The sequence below is a fragment of the Bremia lactucae genome, linkage group LG7 (genome assembly GCF_004359215.1).
Source record: "Bremia lactucae strain SF5 linkage group LG7, whole genome shotgun sequence".
Taxonomy (NCBI): Eukaryota; Oomycota; class Peronosporomycetes; order Peronosporales; family Peronosporaceae; genus Bremia; species Bremia lactucae.
In genome coordinates this window covers 558496-580534 of record NC_090616.1, presented here as the reverse complement: position 1 = coordinate 580534, position 22039 = coordinate 558496, and the positions used below count along the sequence as shown (strand labels likewise).

General features: G+C 46.1%; 3 protein-coding genes across 3 annotated transcripts; 1 reads left to right on the top strand and 2 right to left on the bottom strand.

Moving 5' to 3' along the window:
• Window positions 1-11905: 11905 nt before the first annotated feature.
• CCR75_007016 (uncharacterized protein) lies at window positions 11906-12417 on the bottom strand (the record flags this gene model as incomplete). The annotated part of the gene is made up of 2 exons (XM_067965080.1): window positions 11906-12058; window positions 12352-12417. The coding sequence occupies 2 exons, from the start codon at window positions 12415-12417 to the stop codon at window positions 11906-11908; spliced, it is 219 nt and encodes a 72-aa protein (XP_067816004.1).
• Window positions 12418-13005: 588 nt separating this feature from the next.
• On the bottom strand, window positions 13006-13362 carry CCR75_007015 (uncharacterized protein; the record flags this gene model as incomplete). Its single annotated transcript, XM_067965079.1, has 1 exon — window positions 13006-13362. The coding sequence occupies one exon, from the start codon at window positions 13360-13362 to the stop codon at window positions 13006-13008; it is 357 nt and encodes a 118-aa protein (XP_067816001.1).
• A 4779-nt stretch (window positions 13363-18141) lies between these two features.
• Window positions 18142-19251, top strand: CCR75_007014 (uncharacterized protein; the record flags this gene model as incomplete). Its single annotated transcript, XM_067965078.1, has 1 exon — window positions 18142-19251. One exon carries the CDS (start codon window positions 18142-18144, stop codon window positions 19249-19251), a length of 1110 nt encoding a protein of 369 aa, XP_067816002.1.
• Window positions 19252-22039: the final 2788 nt, after the last annotated feature.

The window sequence follows — 22039 nt, the reverse complement described above, 5'->3', positions numbered from 1 at the left end:
GATTGACTGGCGTACATGCACAGTTACGAACTCTACGCAGGACACCGGAAAAGATGTGCTCCTGCGAGAGGCGTGTGCAAGTGATGTCGTTTCGAATACAGTTGAGGGTGCGTTGACAAGATGTCAAACGTCACCAATTCCTACCCAGCTCGTGGAGACTGGGGTGTTGAAAAGGACGATGACAAGTAGTCATGCGTCCGAATGTCCTGCACAGAGCCGAGAGCCTGTGGCAGTAGACGGCAAGCTGACAGGAAGTTATGCGTCGCATAAACCGGCACAGTGCCTAGAAAAGAGCAAAGGCACCTGCTTCCCAGTCAAAGGTCGTGGTGACTCGAAGAACGAGTATTTGACCGATTAGGACGATCAAAGGTGCGTCTAAACGAGTGACTTTTGGATCAGTTTCTATTAAAGAGAACGGGCCTTTCAACGAGGTGTTCGAGGCTGTCAAAGACGAAAATGCGGAGGCATCCTCAAGTGAGCTGCTCCGACAAGTCTTTAAATCTGTCGAGGATATAGTAAATCTTCCGGAGATGTCGTGGTTTCTGTTCCTTTCCGAATTAAAGGAAGGAAAGATCCACGAAATAGTCACACCAGTTCCAGAAGAGGACTTGGTGGACTTTTGCTCGTCGTCCACAATGGACGAGAGCGTCCTAGAAACGGACAAAAAGAAACTGTTCGCTGCTCAAGGCTGAGCTGCCTTGAAATACAGTCCGTTCTTTGAGGCTTTGTGGAAACATCGCGATGTGTTCCTAGTAGAAGTGCCGAGCCGCCTATCACCAGATAGGGGCATCGGGTACGAGATCGACCTCGAACCTGGCACCAAGTACTGTGTGACCAGGCAATGGCCGTTGACGAAAGAACTAGTCGATTATATCGATAATTTGTTCGACAAGCGAGCCAAGCCGGGACATGTGCGTGAGAGCAAATCGCATCACTGCAGCCCGACCTTTTATGTGCGTAAATCCACAGGTGGATGGTGCGTGGTTCATGCTAACAATAAGCTGCACACGGCGACCATACCGGCGCAAACGCCAATCCCGCGGTGAGACAATTTGTTGAATTCCATGGGAACGTCGACTATCTTTTCCGCGTCAGATTTGAAGGATGGCTACTATCAGGTACTCATGAGAGAGTCCGATGTAGCCAAACGGCAGTAAGCACCCCACGCGGTATGCTTTGGGAGTGGCTTGTGATGGCGCGACGGTTCAAATACGCAACAGCGACATTCAATCGAGTGGTGGCTCAGGTGACGCGTCAGCACCGTGGCTACGCGCCCCATTACTTTGACGATGTATTCATGCAAAGTAGGGCTGAGGCCGAGCGCAATCGACTCGCGCAAGTGTCATTTAGACGCTGTGTTGTAGACTTTAAAGGACGCCCAATTGTACGTCAACTTGCAAAAATGCAGCATAGGGGTCCCTGAGATACCTGTGCTGGGTTACATCGTAGGTACCCATGGTGTACGAGCAAACCCAGACAAGGTATTATCGGTAAAGGAATGGCTTATCCTACGGCATGTGAAGGATTTGCGCCAATTACTAGGGCTCGCTAATTACTAGCATAAATATAGCAAGAATTATGCTGAGCAAACTAAAGCATTATATGACCTCCTTAAAAAGGACACAGAAATGGGTTTTGGTTAAATAACAAGATGATGCGTTCAAACCAGTGATGCAATCTCATGTTGAGGCACCAGTCTTGCCATTGCCAGACGCGAATAAGCCCTTTAGCGTCGTCTGCGATGCAAGTAATTTGCAATCGGCAGCACGCTCGTGCAGAAGGATGACGACGGTGTTGACCGTGTCATCTCTTATCAGTCCCGGTTTTTAAAATCCGCGGAACTAAATTACCCATGCATGACAAAGAGCTACTTTCAATAAAGTATGCTCTTGTCAAGTTTCGTGTGCACCCTACTAGGCACCGAGCTATTTGTGTTTTTTACGGATCACGCATCACTGCGGACCGACAACAAACTCACATCATTTCTCGCCTTGAATGGCAAGATGGCTTACATTCTTCTCTGAATTATATTTCAAAGTTTAATACAAGCTGGGTAAGTCAAATGTCTTGGCTGTCGCCTTATCGCTTAGACCAGACTTCGAGGTAAGACACCAGGAAAGTGTGTCTAGTGCGAAAGCACAATTTCAGCCGTCAGCGTTGGCAGCCATGAAGACATACCACGTGACGAGCTCATTAGCCTCTGAAATAAAAGAGAGCTACAGTCAGGACGACCATTGTCACCTGCTGTTAGATCGCATTGGTGGACAAAAGGTAATTCTTCCGTCGCACCTGAAAGCCATGCTTAATCGGTTTAGCTACAGCGATGGCCTGTTATGGCATCAGCTGTCACCTTGTGATCCCTTGAGAATCTATGTGCCTCATGACATAGAATACAAGCTGATGATCCTTCACAAGCTCCATTATGCGCCACCTAATGGGGATCTGAGCCGTGAAAAGATAATCTTACAAGTATCAGAGGAATTTTGGTGGCCACACCTATATAGATGGATGGCCAACTATATTCGCTCTTGCGAACAGTGTAAGCGCATTAAGCCTGCATCATTGATCAGGGTACCGCTGAAGCTGCTATTGATTCCAACCAACTGTTTTGGAAGTTTGTAAGCCTGGACTTCATGTTTGGCATGATGCCCCATCACTAGGGTCGGACAGGGCTTGTCGTCTTTGTAGACAGACTGAGCAATATGGTGCATTTGGCACCATGTAAAACATTGATCACAGGCAAGGAGGCAGCTCTCTTGTTCCTGGATCATGTTTACCGACTTCACGGATTGCTCGAGTCCATAGTATCGGATCGGGTCCACGTTTTACGTCTGGTTTTTGGCGACATGTGTTTCAGCTGCTACGTAGCAAGCTCCACATGTCGACCGCAGATCATCCCCAGACCGATGGCCAAACAGAACGTGCCAATCGGGTCGTGGTGGTTATCTTATGCACTATAGCAACTCCCAAAGAGCGGAGCAAGCAATTGCCCTTTGTGGAGTTCGCTATAAATAACAGTGTCCACGCCAGTACGGGTGAGACACCTTTTATATTAACGGACTGCACTATCCTCGGACGCCAGTCTCGTTTGTGCGCAGCCCGAGTCTAAGTGGAGGAGGGCCCCAGACTGTGCTCGGTGCGAAATAGGGAAACAGTTTCGTCAATATGACGATGACCCATGAGTGTATCATCTCAAAGACAAAACCTTGCCCTAGTGACCCTGCCAGTTTAGCAGTGGTCAATAAAACTACGCCTAATGACCGACCTCTCGGCGGTATCATAGGCGAGTTTGATGCTTAAAGCGTGAGCGAGGCTCAACGCTTTGTGGATCAGCGATTAGCCATCAGACGTTAAGTCCGTGACGCGATGGCAAGCGCTATGGACAAGCAAAAAGAATATGCGGACCGAAATGGTCGCAAGAATAATGAACGCTTTAGAGTGGGTGAAAAAGTACTATCAAGTACTGATACCCTACCTAAAAATGCAAATTATGTACTACCTGGAGGTGCTACGAAGTTGCTTCCGCGCTTCATTGGGCCCTTCACGGTGGTAGAAGAGGTTGAAGACCTAAATTATAGGCTCACGGTTCTCCCGTATATGAAGACGCACCCGTATTGTACATGGGTCGTCTGAAACGGTATGTAGACCCAAATAAGGTCACATATCCCCATCCGTCTAAGGAGACCGATGGTGATGCCGACTGTGAGTCGAGCGTCGTTCGAATGAGAAGGACGGTGAAGGTGAAAAACTATCGGGCCGACTCCTCCCACCACGAACAGGATTTGGAGAGCGGGATACATCACGCGAGTAACGCGGATCCCTCAGCATTATCCTTTAAAAGAGGTCCAAGCGAGTCTTCAGGAGTTCATAACCCTGACGAGCCTTCGCTCGGACATCAACGAGATCCGAGGTCAGTCGTGAGACTTGGCCCTCGAGATCCGCAATACGTTGTTCAGCAGCGCTTAACGCCGGTGACTTAACGGACGAAGGTAAGGCAGCCGCGAGTAGTTGGGCGAGATCGCCACTCCTATCGGGCCCGCCTGCACTAATGGATGCAAGTGGAAATCAACGCTTCCTTGTTGGAAGGATGCTTGCCCACCGCTCCATGAGGCAACGGTATCAGATCCTCGTCCAATGGAAAGGATACCGGAAGAGTTTTGACTCTTGGGAACCGATCGATACCCTACGTATTGATGTGCTCGGCTTGGTGGCTGCCTATGAAAGTAGAAGCACCAGTTCAAATCTCTTCGCTTGTCTCAAATGGACTAGCAGAAGTAGCGTTGTCAGAAGAAGCAGGGGTACAATAGCGCCTATGATTTCTTAGGGGGCGAAATTAACTCGCTGCGACCGCTGTTTCAGCGCATCGGAATGCGGATGAATGCGTGTAAAATTTCCGCCTCGAATTGGTTTGGCGTGTCATTTGTATGCAACACGACCGGGATCGGGAAAAACACCTAAGCGATTTTCCCTGAGCCCTCCATGATTTAAAGACGCCATAATAATTATGAGTGTCAAGAAGAGCACGCTTTAGGAGCGACGCTCTTGACCTGTTTAAACGACGTTATTTAGATGGAGGGGGCATCAGTAATATGCCACCCGTCACATAGCCACGTCTAAAACGACTGGCTTGTGACACCGACTGAGCACGTTCACGTGTCCGTCGGCGGAGCTTTAGACTCTGAATCCTCTATGTCCGAACCATTACGGATTATGGTCTGATCATAAGACGTTGAAGTTTCACCTAACGGTGAAGCGACTGCGCCTTCATGGGCAGCGTTCTCATTACCTGTCGCTGCGCTATCTAGCGTAGACGACGAGAAAGCATTCGTGAATGTTACTGTCTCCATGTTGTGAGCCATGCGAGAAGTATGGATGGAAAATAATGCGCCATCATCCTTCTTCATGTGCTCGTTGTCTGCATCACTAATATGAGGTGACGGCAACGGTGTCGACTCAACGTAGTCGACAATGAGCGACGGATGAACCCCTTCACTGTTAAAGTGGGATGGATTTTTAGCCCCGTTAACGCGACAGCAGCAGTAGCTGTCGGCGTGTTAACGCGGCGAGTGCGCTTAGCGCGAGGTCGAGTGGGCGTCTTCGCAGACGACCCACCAACGTGGCCCCTTTTAAGTGGCATCTTTGGCGCCGTGTATGAAAACGCAGGTCGCTAGAGTGAATAAGAGAACTAGCGGCGCGTAAAGGAGCTCGCAGTTCCTCCTTCCTCTTTAACGAATTTCATAATGTAAATTCGTTCTTAAAGAGGGAATATTGTAATGGGCTAAAGTTGCCCTAATTTACACAGGCCCCGTTAAGTTATGTAAAAACTGCCAATAGGTATATTACATAATGGTAAAGCATTACCTATTTTTAAATCGGCATTTGACGAACTTTTTATATATTGGTTAATTTTTAATCCGTCGGGTGCTAAATGTAGATATATAAGAGATTATAGCTGAACGGTATAGGTGCATTTACATAAGGAGGGATGATGGCTAGCGTCACCCGTTACGCGAGGTATCTCGGAGAGACGCTCGCAATACATATTAGTGTTATCTACAGTGATGACATTTTTGATTGGTAAAAATAGGTATTTATATTTAATGCGATTAAATATAAATCATTCTGATAACTTGTAGGCGACTTAGACACACACCCTAGCACAGCGGGAGGAAGCGGTTAAACCAGCTTCTCTTGCGTGCAGCGAGGTAGTTGTGGTAAGTGCATTAGCGACCTCACCCAACGTACGAAGTACTCTAGTAAAGTGTCGTCACGGGAGCGGTAATCCGGCTCCTCGTGCGCACTTACCAAGTAGAGAGTAGTTTTTAGACTGATTTATATTCAATCGCATTAAATATAAATACCTATTTTTACCAATCAGAATGCAACTCTGAAGATAACGCTAATATGTATTGCGAGTGTATCTTTCTAGATACCTCGCGTAACGGATGACGCTAGGCGTCATCCCTCCTAATGTGAATGCACCAATGTGCATCACAAACACAAGGGTTGGTCACAAATATGAACCACACCCGAGTGGTGGGTTTAATTACTTTATTTAAGTAATTGGCCATCCTCTTAAGTACACCAAGTGTAATTAACGGGGCTGTGTAACATTAGAGCACCTTTAGCCCGTCACAAATATTATTAGCGTCGACTTCTGCAATGATGTTAGACTGGATCTTGTTGCAATTTGTGGTTGCGAAACAGGCGACGATGAATTCTCACGCTTGGCTAAGTACTTCAAGACAGATATCTCCAGACGTGTAATTCAACGTAAGATAGAGATATAAGTCGTTTTCGCACTTTAAAATTGGACACACGAGATCAACTTCATCTACAGATGACGAGTGTAACGGGGTGTACGTTACATGAGATTGACAATTTAAGGTTGTTAATTCATACATTTTTAAGAGGTAGATAATATTTTGAGAATATTACTTTACATTGTGATATCCATTAGTAGATATAGGCCATTAAATCTACTTGCTCCGCGGACCAGTCAGCACTGGACGCGCGCAAAGAGATAGATTTATCATGCTTTATTACATGTTTTGTATTAGTTTATAATTAAGTTAGTATTAAATAGATAGAATTAGAAGAACTTATTTATATTAAATAGAGTTTACTTTCAACCACTCTCTAAAGCAAGTGTTACAAAGAGAGTCTTTCTCTGCACGTATTAGTGACGTGAAGCACCACTCGCACTGAAGCAGCAGTGCCCCGTTACACCTGGTAGCACTTAGTAGTCCGTTCAAGGACCACAATTCAATCATCTAACATGTCCATGTTAGATGATAATGGAAATATGCATCACGTTCGCGTGATAGCTACTGCACTACACTCATGAGCGTAGTGACCTAACTTTTGACAGCGATTGCATTTCTGCAATCGCTTATTGTTCGAAAAGCGAGGTTTCTCGCTTTCGACATAAGAAAGGTCCATAGGTTCTGGCCTCCAAGCTCGTAGCGTCTTGGAGGACGATACGATGACGAACTAGCTTGAGTATGTCTGAAGCTTAAGTCCTCATGTTCCGCTACGAATATTGTTTCTTAAAGCGTATCCAGTTCCAAGCGGAAAAGGTGGGTCTTTACGGGTCCATCCGTAAGACCTTCCATGAACACCGTTATCAACGTGTTTTCATGAAGTGGGCTTTACGTGGACCAACTCGCAAAGGGTCGTATGTGCTGGGCAGAAGCGTGAACATCACCCTTGCCTTGCTTGAGTTTCAGAAGCTCAGATCGAGCTCTAAACTCAGCCCGAGGCAGTTCAAACGTCTGTTTGAGCCGGTCTTTAAAAGCATCTAGCGACTCAAAGACATATGGGTCGCGCAACTTAAGGCCTAGTGCCCAAATTTTGGCCCGACCTGCCAAGTTTGGCTGAGCAGATGCGACTTGCATTTGCTCGTCAACGATGTGACGAGCCCTTATGCCATCGTCCAATTCGACAACCCACCTCAAAACGGAACCCTTTTCGGATCCCTAATAATTAGATATGTCTATCATTGCGGTTTCTGGACGACACGTGTGCGTCATCTCAGGTACAGAACCTACCTTCTCCTTCGCCTCGTCAAATTCATGTTGTATGAACATGGCGATGGCTGAATGGAGGACATCTCTGTCCAAACCGGATAGCATGGCCAAGATGGCATCATTCCCTACGGTCGAAACTCATTCGTTCGACTATACTCGTTTCTATGTCACTTAAAAAGGGGTACTGAACGTAATTATGGCCAGAATGCCAAAAAAGGCAACGGCCGCGGGTCCGACGTTGTGGCAAAATTGCAACAGGGAGGTGGACGCCAAAAAATCGTCGGGGTCAGTAGGGGCGCAACGCCCTAATATTCCAGCAACCTCAAGAGAATTTGCAAATCTCTTGACAAAAGTTGCTCCAGACACAGTCATTATGTGTCCTTGCACCTGGCGATGAGGTATCCCTCATCACCTTGAAGTTAAAAGTAACAAATGATTGGTTACTTAGAGCCCTAGTGGTTTGTGGGGCGTCGAATAACTTTATTTGTCGCCAGTCGCTAAAGGGTCGTAGGCTCAAATATGTTGAGCGCGACATCCTTCCAACGAGGATGACGGTGCGTGTGCATCTATAACACTGATAAACGCGTAGTGAAATTTCACTACACGTTATAAGACTCTCGGTATGATGATGATTTCATCGTACTGGATTTTTGTGACAAATTTGATTTCATCCTAGGTTAACCTTGGCTAAGAAAATATAAGCCAAGAATCATCTGGCAGAATCGATCCGTAAAGATGCCTGCCACTTGTTCATCAGATGGACATCTGATGAACGTCTTGTACCGTCCACAAGCGTGTGGATGTATTACGAGTGAGTGCGAGGCCTCACTTGTGGTACGGTCGTTAGTACGACTGCAAAAGATCACAGTAGTATTACTAATCCCACTGTGGAGTCAGCTGCCGGCGGCTGTGCAAATGCACAGGCAGCGCCGAAGTTCCACCGCTCGTATAAATCGATGGATTGAGACATGAATGTACGCCTAGCGGGCGACATTTAAGTAAAATATTGGTTGCTTGAAGGGACAACACGATGATCCTACGTCGAGTAGAGAGTCGACTGTAGAGGACCCGACTGTATTAGCGCAATCACAGTCGGAAGACGTTGAGAAAACTAGTACGCCGCTAGCCCAAGGAACTTTCTTAGTCTCTTGACATTGACCGGAAATGGCAAGTCAGTAATTGCCTTGATTTTTCGGGTCTAGGGCGCACGCCGTGTTTATCGACGATGCAGCCAAGTAAGTGGTATTTTGCTTGCAGCAAAAATACAGTTCTTGAGATTTGCGTACAACTTATGCTTTCGCATAAGCGTAAGAACCTGATGAACGTGAGTTTTATGAGCTTCCACGTCCGTCTTTTCGTCCATGGACCAGCTATGGACGAATACATCGTCAAAACAACTCGGTGCGAATTCTCGCACCGGTTTTGACATATTCATTACGCATCTGTTGAATGTTGCAGGAGCCTTACTAAGCTCCTGTGGCATTACAAGCCATTCCCAGAGCATCCCACAGGATGTGTTTACTGCGGTGTACGGGATGTGTAGCTCACGCATAAGGATCTGATAAAACCGATCCATCAGATCCATAGACAAAAAGATGGTATTCGTAGACGTATCTATGATTATGTCTTTTATAGGTATAGGCGTTTGAGCCGGTAACGTTGCAGCATCCAGTTTATTGAATGCGTGCACTATCCGCCACCCTCCTGTGGCCTTTCGAACACAGAAGGTCGGAGAGCTATGTGGGGAGGTTGACTCTCTTTCATGGCCCGTTTTGACTCGATCGATAAAGAATTATCGATCGCAGTATTTGTTCACAAGACAGTGGCCACTGCTTCATGACGCAGTACTTCGAGCCCGTTTGAGCTCGATCTCATGTCGAGTGCCTTTATCCTTAGGCAACTCGCATGGGACTACAACTACAGGGAATTTATGTCTGAACTCAATCAAATCCTTGTATAAAGGATTTGTCTTAAGCGACTCCCAGGATTGAGTAGTATCTCTCTCATGCCGAGTCTTCACATCGAGGACACTTTCGTATTTAATGTCTCGGTTTCAGGACTCCTTTTTTATCCTCACCGTCACTGCTGACGATATCGCGACGCTGTCCCTGCGTAAATACACCCTGACTAGTCTGAAAGACTTAGACCAACCCTGGAATCGAGCGGAAGAATACGGAAAGGAAGCGACGGCACGAGTAGTGACCAATGTACTATTGAATCTCCCACTTACTCAACTACTAGTGCTAGAAGCCCAAACCCAGCAACAACGGACCAAACTTGGCAAACTGTCCAATTTAGTCGTCGAACGGCTCTTCCACCCCAGCAGATTCCAAACCCGGTAATTGTGGACTCCACACGGAACCCAACGACCATTTTAGCACGGACGTCGAGCCTCGCTAAACCATGCAAAAGCACCCCCTCTTGAATCAACGGAGAAGAAGCCGACCACAGAGTTACCAGAGGAACCGGAAGAGCCACTAGCTATCAAGGACTAGACCCGGATAAAACGTAGCATTCGGTCTGGACCTACATAGCAAGCAGAGGCCTATCATGCAGGACAAAATGACCCGGTTTCAAAAGGAAGTGACCAACGCAAGCATGAATTTGGACACGATTGACCCGAATTTGAGGAAATGTACCGAGGATCAGCTCCTGGAACAATGTGGACTGAGTGAGGCGGGCTCCCCAACTGGAAACTGACAATACTACACTGTGGCTATGGCGCTGCTCCAGAAATAATGCAAAGGACCGACTGCTTAAAAAACGCTTACAGCACTGACCAATAGGCTCAAAAGAGGCATCGTTGCAGCTTCGAACCATTTCTTCGACGATGAATCCTCTCATAACAACAGCGCTTGGGCTCGACGACTACCCTGAAAATAATGTTAAAAAAATCTACCGTAAAATTTACGTAGCGAAAGCTAGTGAAGGATTTGAAAATGCAAGCTTCTCGATGATCACGGCGGCAGAAAAAGTAGCCAAGGGAAAAAAATTACGACTTATGACGGTCAAGGAAAGAGTTTACAGTCATGGCGAAGCCGCACCATGTGTAAACAACTTGCAACAAGAATGTGCGCTAAACCCTCAACTTAATGGGCTCCCGATCGTGCTACAATTTGACACTAACCATTATAATTGGTTAGGCTTCAAGACGCCAGTCGGAGCCTCGTCACCTCGTTCGAAGGTCCGTCCTTTTTAAAAGGAACTGATTCAAAGGTCACTCGTTTAGACGTGCATTTGATCGTCCAAATCTGTCGGGTACCCGTTCTCCAAGTCATGACGACCTTTGACTGGGAAGCGGGTGCCGTTGCTCTCCTGGCTAACGCACACCTTCCAACCGCATCAGGCTCTATGCACTGTGCCGGATCATGCGACGCTTGACTTCCTGTCACAACGCCGTCTACTGTCACAGGCTCTCGGCTCTGTGCAGGACTATGGGACACATGACTACTTTTTATTGCCCTTTTCACTACAGCTGTCTCCACGAGCTGGGTTGGAATTATTTACGGCTAACAGCCAGTATAAGTCGCGATTTACGGTGGAATAAGTTTTCCCACGTCCACGATGCCTACTTTGTTGGTGCATCGCAACACTCATACATGATGCTATATCGATCGGAAGACGATCGATATAAAGCTAATAAATCTTTCAAAGATCTTTGGATGGATACATCAAATGCTCCATTAAGTGCAGAAGATCTTTATCTTCTGTGTAGGCTTTTTTTGATGTCATCAAACAAAGTTGATGAGGACACTTGGAATGAGTGTTGCAACAGTAGGATTATTACCACTGCTGGAGTGCGGAGCCGGCCCGAAATCGGGTCGGCGTGATAACGTTTCAGCGACGACATTAAGTAATCCTGGTTTATATTCCACAGGAAAATTATATTCCGCGAAGAAGGATAAGCCATCTCGCAATTTTTGCGAGAGGTGTGACGCATTGTCCGTATATACGATGAACGGTGTATCTCCTAGGAGATGGACCCTAAACTTAGCCAGTGCATATTTCATGGTAAAATTTCCTTGTCATGCGCTGAGCAATTGCGTTCAGCTGGTTGCAGCTGACGCGATTGGTAACAGGCGCCACGCTCCGCACCGTCTGTATCGTATTGCACTGATGCACAGCCGATTACGAAATTGCTAGTGTCACAGACCACATGGAATGGTCTGTCTTGATCAGCAATCGCAAAAAAAGATGGGCGATTGCATCACGCTTTGCTTAATTCCTCAAAGGAACGCTGACAATCAGCGTTCTGTAACCAGTTCTCTCACTCGTCCATTCTACTTCCGGCGTGTTGCATTTGTTGCGGATGTGACCGATGGAACCACAACTAAAACATGGGTAAGCGGCCCGTTGACCGACATGGTGAACAATGATTAAAGCCGTTCTAGTTGATGAATCTTTTTCAGCCAGGAAATTCGGACATTCCGGCCACTTGAAGAATATTTCCAAGTATCCGTAAGCAGGCTTACAATCTCCGTAGTCGGTTCCTGCCGTGTAACGTACTTTCCGGCGAACTTACTGCGAATCTACGCATCAATTGCAGCTTCAAACAGGCTTCGAGATGCATTGAGCAATCGCACATGGTATCTTCGCGAGGATTTTCATTCTTGATCCCATCCGCACCAAATTGACGGTTCCATTCGGACTGCAGATCTGATTGATCTCTGGACTGGTCATTGTTGTCATCTGGGTGCTCATTGATAATAGGGAAAGCCCTGTGTCGAAAAATTAAGGTCCGAATTTCCCGACTCCATGTTGCTGTTCGTTCTCGCATCCAAAAGATTAGGCGTATCACGTGTGCTGTTCTATCAAATTATACTTGTTTGGTATCTTGTAGGATATGGATCACTTTCGCCTTGTCGTGATTGCCATTGTCTAGGGTCATTGTGAACATCCCTATCAGCTGCGCCCTGTTCAGGAATCAGCGCACTCTGGAAACTCATTATGTATCTTAATTATCAGGTCGCCTTCGACTTGAGTATGGATAGTATTTAAATCAACCGTAATGATTCATTAGTGCAGACCCGCTTCAGGAATTCAGGGAGTTTGGCGCAGAGGATAGATCCCTTTACCAACCCTTTAATATTCTTAGCTTCTGCTGCAGTCGGTTTCCTGAGTTGAGTTGGAAATCCGAACGGGGTTTGACATTGTCGTCTCAGTTCTTGACTCTCTTCTGGAGTGTATACACTGCTTTGGAACTTGTACGAGGAGGTGGGGTCGGCACTCATGTCAACATCTTGGCTTCCTGTTTTGGCCGATTGCTCGGCATTTTGCTGTTCGTTCTTGCATCCAAAAGATCAGGTGTATTACGTGTGCTCTTCTATCAAATTATACTTGTTTAATATCTTGTAGGATCTGGATCACTTTCGCCTTGTCGTGATTGCCATTGTCTAGGGTCATTGTGAACATCCCTATCAGCTGCGCCCTGTTCTGGAATCAGCGCACTCCGGAAACTCATTATGTATCTTAATTATCAGGGCGCCTTCGACTTGAGTATGGATAGTATTTGAATCAACCGTAATGATTCATTAGTGCAGATCCGCTTCAGGAATTCAAGGAGTTTGGCGCAGAGGATAGATCCCTTTACCAACCCTTTAATATTCTTAGTTTCTGCTGCAGTCGGTTTCCTGAGTTGAGTTGGAAATCCGAACGGGGTTTGACATTGTCGTCTCACTTCTTGACTCACTTCTGGAGTGTAGACACTGCTTTTGAACTTGTACGAGGAGGTGGGGTCGGCACTCATGTCAACATCTTGGCTTCCTGTTTTGGCCGATTGCTCCGCTGCATATTGGGTCCACATGTTGGCCATGAGCTGCGACGTAATCTCCATATTGGTGATTCGTTGTTTTACCAGGTTTGTCAGTTTTTTTTACTTGAAAATAGATCTCGTAATTACGTGCAGGCGCGTTCTCCACTTCCGGGCATCCACTCGACTAACTTTAGCACTTACCGCGTATAATTGGAGAAGCGCCTCCGTTCTTCATCGTTTAGTTGCGGGTAGTGACTCTTGCTGGCTTCGAGCCGTTTGTGCGGCTGCGTGTCGAAAGACTTCGACAATCATTCGCTGCGTGTACTTTCAAGCACACTATCGTGGTCAAGTTCAAGTTCTTGTTTTCCGAGTCTATAATTTCCTCGTGCAGATAAACGAACATATCTGGAAAGGTTAGTTCCTCTTCTTGACCGTGAACGATTTGCAGTGGTTGTACCAGGCTTTAAGTTACCCTGATGTTACACAGTCCCCGTTAAGTACACTTGGTATACTTAAGGGGATGGTCAATTACTTAAAAATAAGTAATGAGGCCCACCACTCGGGTGTGGTTCACATTTGTGACCAACCCTTGTGTATGTGATGCACATGGTTGCATTCACATTCGGAGGGATGGCGGCTAGCGTCATCGTTACGCGAGGTATCTAGAAAGATACGCTCGCAATACATTTTAGTGTTATCTACAGAGATGACATTTTTGATTGGTAAAAATAGGTATTTGTATATATACGATTTAATATTAATCAGTCTGAAACTACTTCCGCCTTAGTAAATGCGCACAAGAAGCAGGTTTAGCGCTCCCGTGACGACACTTTACTAGAGTACTTAGTGCGTTGGGAGAGGTCGCTAAGGCGCCCATCACAACTACCTCACTGCACGCAAGAGAAGACGGTCTGACCGCTTCCTCGCTGTGCTAGGGTGTGTGTCTAAGTAGAGCGTGGCCGCATTAAGACCTGCCCGCCTACACTTGGTAGCACTTGAAATCCTCCCCACGTCCTGCGTCTTTGCGTGTGTACGTGATGATGAGCCTCAACATCGATTGGGTTTTATTCGCCACCTCTCCGATCATCATTGGGAGACGGCAGGGCACAAGGCGCAGGGTCTTGGTGAACAAGCCCTCGCCAGGCTCCTGGGCAGTCCTCCTGAGCAACATGTTGCTCAGTTGATGCAGTTTGTGGCATTCGTGCTCGGACAGCGGAGAGCCGCGTCCGAGGCACAGAGTCATGCTGCGGCAGAGTCCGACAATCAGACTCAGGATGAGCTGAGGCATGAGCAGGCTCGGAGTGAGGCTCTCAACAGGACTGTTAAGACGCTCTCTGCCCGACCGCATCAGCTGAGGCCCATTCGGATGGACCCGCCCAAGTTCGATGGAACTGCAGCGCACACAGATTTTCTACTAACTGTTAGCTGTGGAGCAATACGGTGTCGCTCGGCTCATCGAGGACGACAGCCGGATGGTGTCGTACGGCCTCAGAGTGGGCTTACTCGGCGCTTATGGCGGACGTTAAGGCATTCCCTTCATGGGCGATCATTAAGACAGAGATTCGCGCCATGTACCAACCGCCGAACAACGAAATGTTGCTTCAGGCGCGCTTCTTTGGACCGCGACAGGCGAAGCGATCTCTGCAAGATTATGTGCAAGAGATGCGCTCGCTGTCGGCGTCCACTACCGTAGGTCCGATTCCGGAGCGCATTAAGGTGCCCACATTTATGAGCGAACTGCGGCATGGCCCATCGCTACAGGCTCTTTTCAGTAAGGTGCCGTCGACGATGGAAGAGGCAATCCAAATTGCCCTCGTTGAGGAGCAATCCTAGAACAGTGCCTCGGCGACAGCTTGGTATAAGCCGTTGGCCGAAAGGTCAGATGCCACTCCCATGGAGTTGGGCATTGCAGACGTTGTCTGCTATAAAGAAGGCTCGCTGCTATGCCAGGGTTCCTTCTGGGGCAAAGATGCCCAGCAAGAGGGCTCCCTTCCCAAAGGGCGATGGCAAGTACCAGCGTGCGAGACGCATGAGTTCTGCATCGACCAATGAGGGGTCGGGAAATGCAGGAGCGCAGAATCTGCTTTCTCATGGGTCTCATAAATGCGTTCTGGGAGTGGAGCAAGCGACGTGATGAAGACCGAGTATTAATACTGGAGGAGTTGTAGCGATGCACAACTTGGAATAAACGCAAAAATAGTTTGCACTGTAAGAACGGGGGTGGCAATACCTTTCCTACTATAATTATTTATTTTGCTTTTGGAGGGGTGTGACTATACCGAAAGATTTGTGTCGTTAAACCACTTCCCTAAACCTTAACCAAATTTTCTTGAGACGACACTGCCGAACACCACCTTTAACATAATTTCTATTGGCCAATTAAAATGCAACAAGCGCTTTTTTTCGGCTAATACAGTAGAACCCCTCTAAAGTAATACGCTCTAAAGTAATAATACGTCCTAAGTAATAAAATTTCGTGGTCCCGAGTTGGGACTTAAGGTTAAAGTAATATTTTGCCAAAGTAATAAAGTAATATTTTTTAAAGTCCCACTATTAGTAGACACATGCCCCAAAAGTAATATATTAAGTTGTATCTAAAAAAAAAATTTTTCAAATAACTATACTTCTTTTGCCGCTTTTGAGAGAAATCGATGGAGAGTGACTTGCTTCTTTCCAGTAATCTGTATCCTTTCAAAATCGTCCAAAACTTCATTCAGTTTCCTGTGAGTCGTGGAAGTATCACACTCCCTCTGCATGAAGTACAGTTTACACAACCTTATTGCATCAAGGACGTCCTTGGCTTTCACGGGGGCTGGCACTTCGCTATCATCCGCATCGGGAATCCCTCCTTCCACTTCTACAGGCAAAGACAATCCATGTTCTTCCATTGTTACTGCCACAATGTCTTCTACGTCAGGACTATAGGCGACCTCTCTCTCCAAGGGGTTGTTGAGGATGGCGTTGATGTCCATTGGATTGCGGTACAGTTGATCATTCTGTAACATCAGGTCATCTGCAACATTTGCGGGGGGTTCGGTCGCCCTAGCAGGAACTTGGATGTTCAAGCTTGATGTCCGAATTTTGCAGTGATTAAAACAATTACGAATAGTTTCCTTGGTCACCATATTCCAGGCCTCCACAGCCCACACCATCGCCTTCAAAACATCCACTTTTTTATGCGCTTCCACATTGTCAAGTGTTTCATCCAGCTCCAATGCTCTTAGCAAGTTGCGATTGAAAATTTTCCTGTAAAAGGCCTTCAAAGTTCGAATAATGCCTGCATCACAAGGCTGAATTCGGGAAGTTGTGTTGGGCGGCAGGTAAAGGATTTTAACATTGGCCAGCTCCGGCAAGCTGTCAATTGGAACATGAGCAGGACAATTGTCCATATCAGCAGCACCTGTCTTCTCCCCATCCTCCGATTAAACCATTGTAGCCATTCCAAAAACAATACACTGTTCATCCAAGCCTTCGGGTTTGCCCTGTAGTGGCAGCCAAGGTTCTGACGATTGATATTTTTGAGACAACGGGGATTCAAGTATTTCCCAATCACCCAAAGTGGGACACGATCTGAGCCATCTCCGTTGGCACAAACAACAAAAGTTAGCCGTTCCTTGTGCTGCTTGCGGCCCTCCAGTTGCTTCGTTGCAAGTGAACGATCAGCCTAAAGTGAGGAGGCAATAAATTTTAGTATTTGAAGTTGCTTCCAAAGTGATTTCAACTGGCCCCGACATACCTGAAGTCGGTAAAACAAACCCGTTTCATCCATATTGTAGATATCCTTCCATTCATACTGATCCAAAACTTCTCGAATTGCGAGTAAGGATTGCTCGAGTATCTCCATGTTAACCGAACCGCTCTCTCCATGTCTCACTCGCTCTTTGATTCCATATCGAGCTTTGAACCTGTTCAACCAGCCATTGGAGAATTGAAAAGTATTTGTGTCTTGATCGGGGTACAGTCTCTCCAAAAAAATCCTCCCCTTTTCTTTACAAAGTTCACCCGAGAGATCCATGACATCTTCGTAAGTTCGCACAAATTTGTAAAGTGCCTCTTCCATGAGAGGGTATTCTACAGTCTTCTGACGCTTCGCATCCATACTAATTTTTGCTCCGTCTCCTGCACCAGCTTTTTCACCTTGGGAGATCCAGTGCTCCTGCTGCTTGAGAAATCTTGGAAATCGCAGCTTGACTGACAGTCATGCCAAATTTCTCTACCACCCATTGTGCAATATCCTTCTGTGTTCCACTGGTATCACGCTTCCTTTTACTGATAGCTATGCGGATTTCATTAGTGATAGGAGCATGAGCAACCTTCAGGTGTGCTTTCGCCATTTTTTGTGTTAAGTTTGCAGTTCTTGCTTAGACGTTTAGATTTGCCGTTCCCGTTCTGTACTTCTTATAAATATTTTAGTTTAGTTAAAGTGTCAAAGTTGAAGCTTCACATCGAGGTTAGGGTTAGGTAATGCGTCAGCTGCACATTGAGCTTCCTAAACGAAAATTTTCTGGAGAGAAGAGGTTGGCATCTAAAGTAATAAAACGCATAAAGTAATATTACTTTTCGGTCCTAAGAGTATTACTTTAGAGGGGTTCTACTGTATAAAGAACTTAAACTTCGGGGGGAATCCAGACATACCCGATAAAAAACAATTTTCAATAATCATTTTTTTTCTCGTCAGGTAAGACCTTCGATTTTCTCATGATTGGCCATTCCTGATTGTAATGCAAAACGTAGAAGAACGACAGGGGTTGTGCCAAAAACAGACGAGAAAGAAACGAGGAGACGTAAACATGCGAAAACCCGCACAAGCTGTCACTCTACATTTGTTTGTGTTTAGCACTGCAGGTTTAAGGACGTAGCATGAAGAATTTGTCTCTATTCGCTGCTGCTGCCGTGGCTGTTCGTGGAGAGAGTTATGATGAATTAGACCAAGCGATCTGGCTCGATCGCCACAATTATTTTCGAACGACGGGATTGCCATGGTCTGCGAGCAACATGCGTCGCATTGGTTGGGACGCAGGGCTGGCGAGCAAAGCTGCGTCAACTGCAACCACATGCTCCGCTACAACTGATAAAGGTGTCAATGTGTACTTGGCGTCATCAAACGATGCGACTTCGGCCATTGACGATGCCATTGAGGACTGGGTCGTGGAAACAGCCTTCTCTACTCTTAATGTAATGCCACAACCCGGCTTTAGCGGGCTGGATGTGGGCGTAGGCTATTATAATTCGTATTCACAGGTCGTATGGGCCGAAACGACCAGTGTTGGTTGTGCCTCAGCGACATGCTCGGATGGAATATTGGTAGTTTGTGAGTACTCTCCAGCAGGTAATAATGAAAACTCGCGTTGGTACAAACACGCGCTGCAAGCGTCCGAGTGTCCAGCTGGAACAATGGCGTCACATGGCCTATGTGTTAAAGAGGGGGACGATGCTGCTGCTGGCATTGCATCGATTCCTGCGGACAAATTGACGTACCAGGTATACCCGAGTTTTGTTGGGACGATTCATACCCTTTTGCTTAAATCTGCGCGTGATATTGCCAACGGGGTCCGGCCTGCGATAATTGTACCCAAAAAGTCATCAGAAACGCCTTCGGTTCGTAAGGGGACAAATGGTACAAGCTCTTCGGTGTCGAACGAAGACGAGTCGGTAATGTCGAATCATAAGACGATCACAGTACCGTCAAATACCGACTATTCATTTGAGGAAGTCTTAAGAAACGAAGACGGACAGGACAATGAAGGAGCCGGTAATGGCTTCTCCTTGGAAGGCGAGCCTGAAAATTCATTGTCACTTAAAGCGATAACTGCAGTAACTAAGAATTCGAATGCGGCCACTAGTATGGAAGCTGAAGAGCCACCGGCAGAGCTGACGACGTCAGGTTTGATAGGGATGTTTGTGATAGGTATTGGAGCAGTTGCTGGTGTTCTCATCTTAGTGCACGTTCGCAAGCCAGCTCAGCATTAGCGGGAAGCTCGCCCTCTTTTTGCACTGGACCTTGTAGACACCTAATTCCTCAATTGCAGCATTACCGAATCGGATATAAATAAACTGTGGGTTATTCATACAAAGTTTGACCGTCGTAACGCAATTAACTTGAATAAAAGTGGCTTCTACGATCAACGATCTAACAATTGGACTATGAGGTCCAACTAATTAGAAGCCAGAACGCTCATGCCTTGAAATGTGCAAATTATCCGTGTAAAAAAACTTTTATGCTACTATCTCAGCACGTATCACGTTGCAATTGACAAGAATACACTTAACACGGAAAGATTGACGAATTTTAAAGCTTTTGTATTTTTCAAAACGCCGTCACATATTTTTAATAAAAGCTGTTCTACTAATATTTTGCGTCGATCTTAATTCCCACCACCACTCCGGCGCAGTGGTGATTGCATCAGATCGATCACATGCCCTAATAGAGCCCCTCATATTACTGTTAAAATCGATTGTTATTCCTCTGATAGATAAAAATAATTATGCAACCAAATTTAGGTCATGTTTGCAGACTGAACTTATTTACATGCAATCGCTCTCAATTAGTTTCTATTTGCAATCAAGAACATAGTTTCACGATGTGCTAAGGTTGCGATTAAAGGACTGCAAGCTATGTAAAATTGATAAAATGTCCGGCTTCTTGATAATTTATGTAACGGGGCACTACCGACTTGTACTGCTTTAGTACAAGTCCACTCCTCACTATTTCAGTGCGAATGGTACCTCACGTCACTTCACGTACACTTTTACATGCAGAGAAAAACTTTTATAACACTTGCTTTAAAGAGGGTTAAAAGTAAACTGTCCTTAATATGATTAAGTTTTTCTGTTTCTATCTATTTAATACTAACTAAATGATACAGTAATACACAACTTATAATAAAGTCTTATTTGTCTCTCTCTTTGCGCGCGTCCAGCCCTGATTGGGCCGCGGAGAAGGTAGATACAATGGCCTATATCTACCAATGGATAAGCTTCCCGAATACTACTATGTAAAGAAATATTCTCATATATAATCTACCTTTCAGATAATATGTTAACTAACAACCTTATAGTGTTAACTTTCAAAGACTCTTTTTATAACACTTGCTTTTGAAGAGGATTAAAAGTAAATTGTCCTTAATATGATTAAGTTTTTCTGTTTCTATCTATTTAATACTAGCTAAATAATAGAGTAATACACAACACATAATAAAGTCTTATCTGTCTCTCTCTTTGCGCGCGTCCAGTCCTGACTGCACCGCGGAGCAAGTAGATATAATGGCCTTTATCTACCAATGGATAAGCTTCCCGGATATTACTTTGTAAAGTAATATTCTCATATATTATCTACCTTTCAGATAATATGTAAACTAACAACCTTATAAGTGTTAATTTTATGTAACGATACACTCCGTTACATTACCCCTCCTTTAAACGACAATCACTCTAAATGTCATTGTATAGAGTGTTCACTACAAGACCACTTGAGTAAAAACGATGTGGATTGGTCAGAACCATCTTTTTCAATTCTATCGCATGGTTAACAAGTTCATGCGGTGTGCGAATAGTGCGGCGTCTTCGGCTGCGGTATATGCAGCCGCGGCGACGCACTATTGTATCTCGCGGCAGACATTTCGTCTGCCGAAGTATCATCTTCTCTTGCAACACAAAACGTTGCAAGTGCACCTAGTGAGTCACCACGTGAGCGCGACTCTTCTTTGGTGGTCGACTATGAATGCGAGTCGGACGAAATGGCCGACACGGGGAAAGTGAAAGAGTCGCCTGCACTTCGTCAGGCGGCGGTCTATGAGCCTTCAAACGAGGGGGCTCCATCGGGTAGTCGTGCTAGTAGCATTCGCCATAGCATATTCCGTTCCGACGATGAGGATGGCTCCTCATCGCCAGCCCCATCTCCCGTGCCGTCACCCGTATTTATTTCTGTGCGTGGTGATGACGATAGCGTAAGCCATCGTAATAAAAGTTTTTTTGGTACCATTGCTTCAGTGTATACCACTCAGGGGAGTGCAGACAATGAAATCTCTCGTCATCCCTTGAGAAAAAGCCGTGGCTTTTGCCCGAACGGCTAGCTAGTAGCTTCTCTGGAGAGACTACTCCTCAAAATCAATATCACTAATTTATTGCGACAAAGCTACATGGCCTTGAACCCAGCGCGAGATTTTCGCGCTGAAAAACATTTCTATCTCGATGCTTTTCTTAAGCATCGATGGTATACTGGTAGCAACAAGCGAAATTAAAGCTCGTTGATGCAAGCCTGGAACGCGTTTATTCGCATGTCAAAGACACTGGACACGAAGCCTGGCTTCAAAGACTTAACGCGATTCGCTTTGAGTTTGATAAACGAACTCCAACCGGTGCAAGGTCTAAATTCCATCGGTTGTCTCGTGAGGCAGGACTTCCATGCATTGCGTGGGGTGATTCCTGTCCGTGTTGTGTTGACAACACGACACGAGTAAAAGGGGATGTTTATTCCCTTCTTCGCCTTGACGAGGCTCGCATCTCTATCGAGATGCGCGATCCGATTGACGTTTTGCAATCAATTTAGATGCGCCAGGGGCGCGTGTTTTTTGATAGACCTTCTGATCCATCGGATATGGGTCTCGTCTTACTGACGGACGAGGCCCTCAACGTCATCAACCAGCTGGGAACGAGGTGCCCTGCTGGATATGGGTCTCGTCATACTGACGGACGAGGCCCTCAACGTCATCAACCAGCTGGGAACGAGGTGCCCTGCTGTGTTATGCGAAGGTGGATA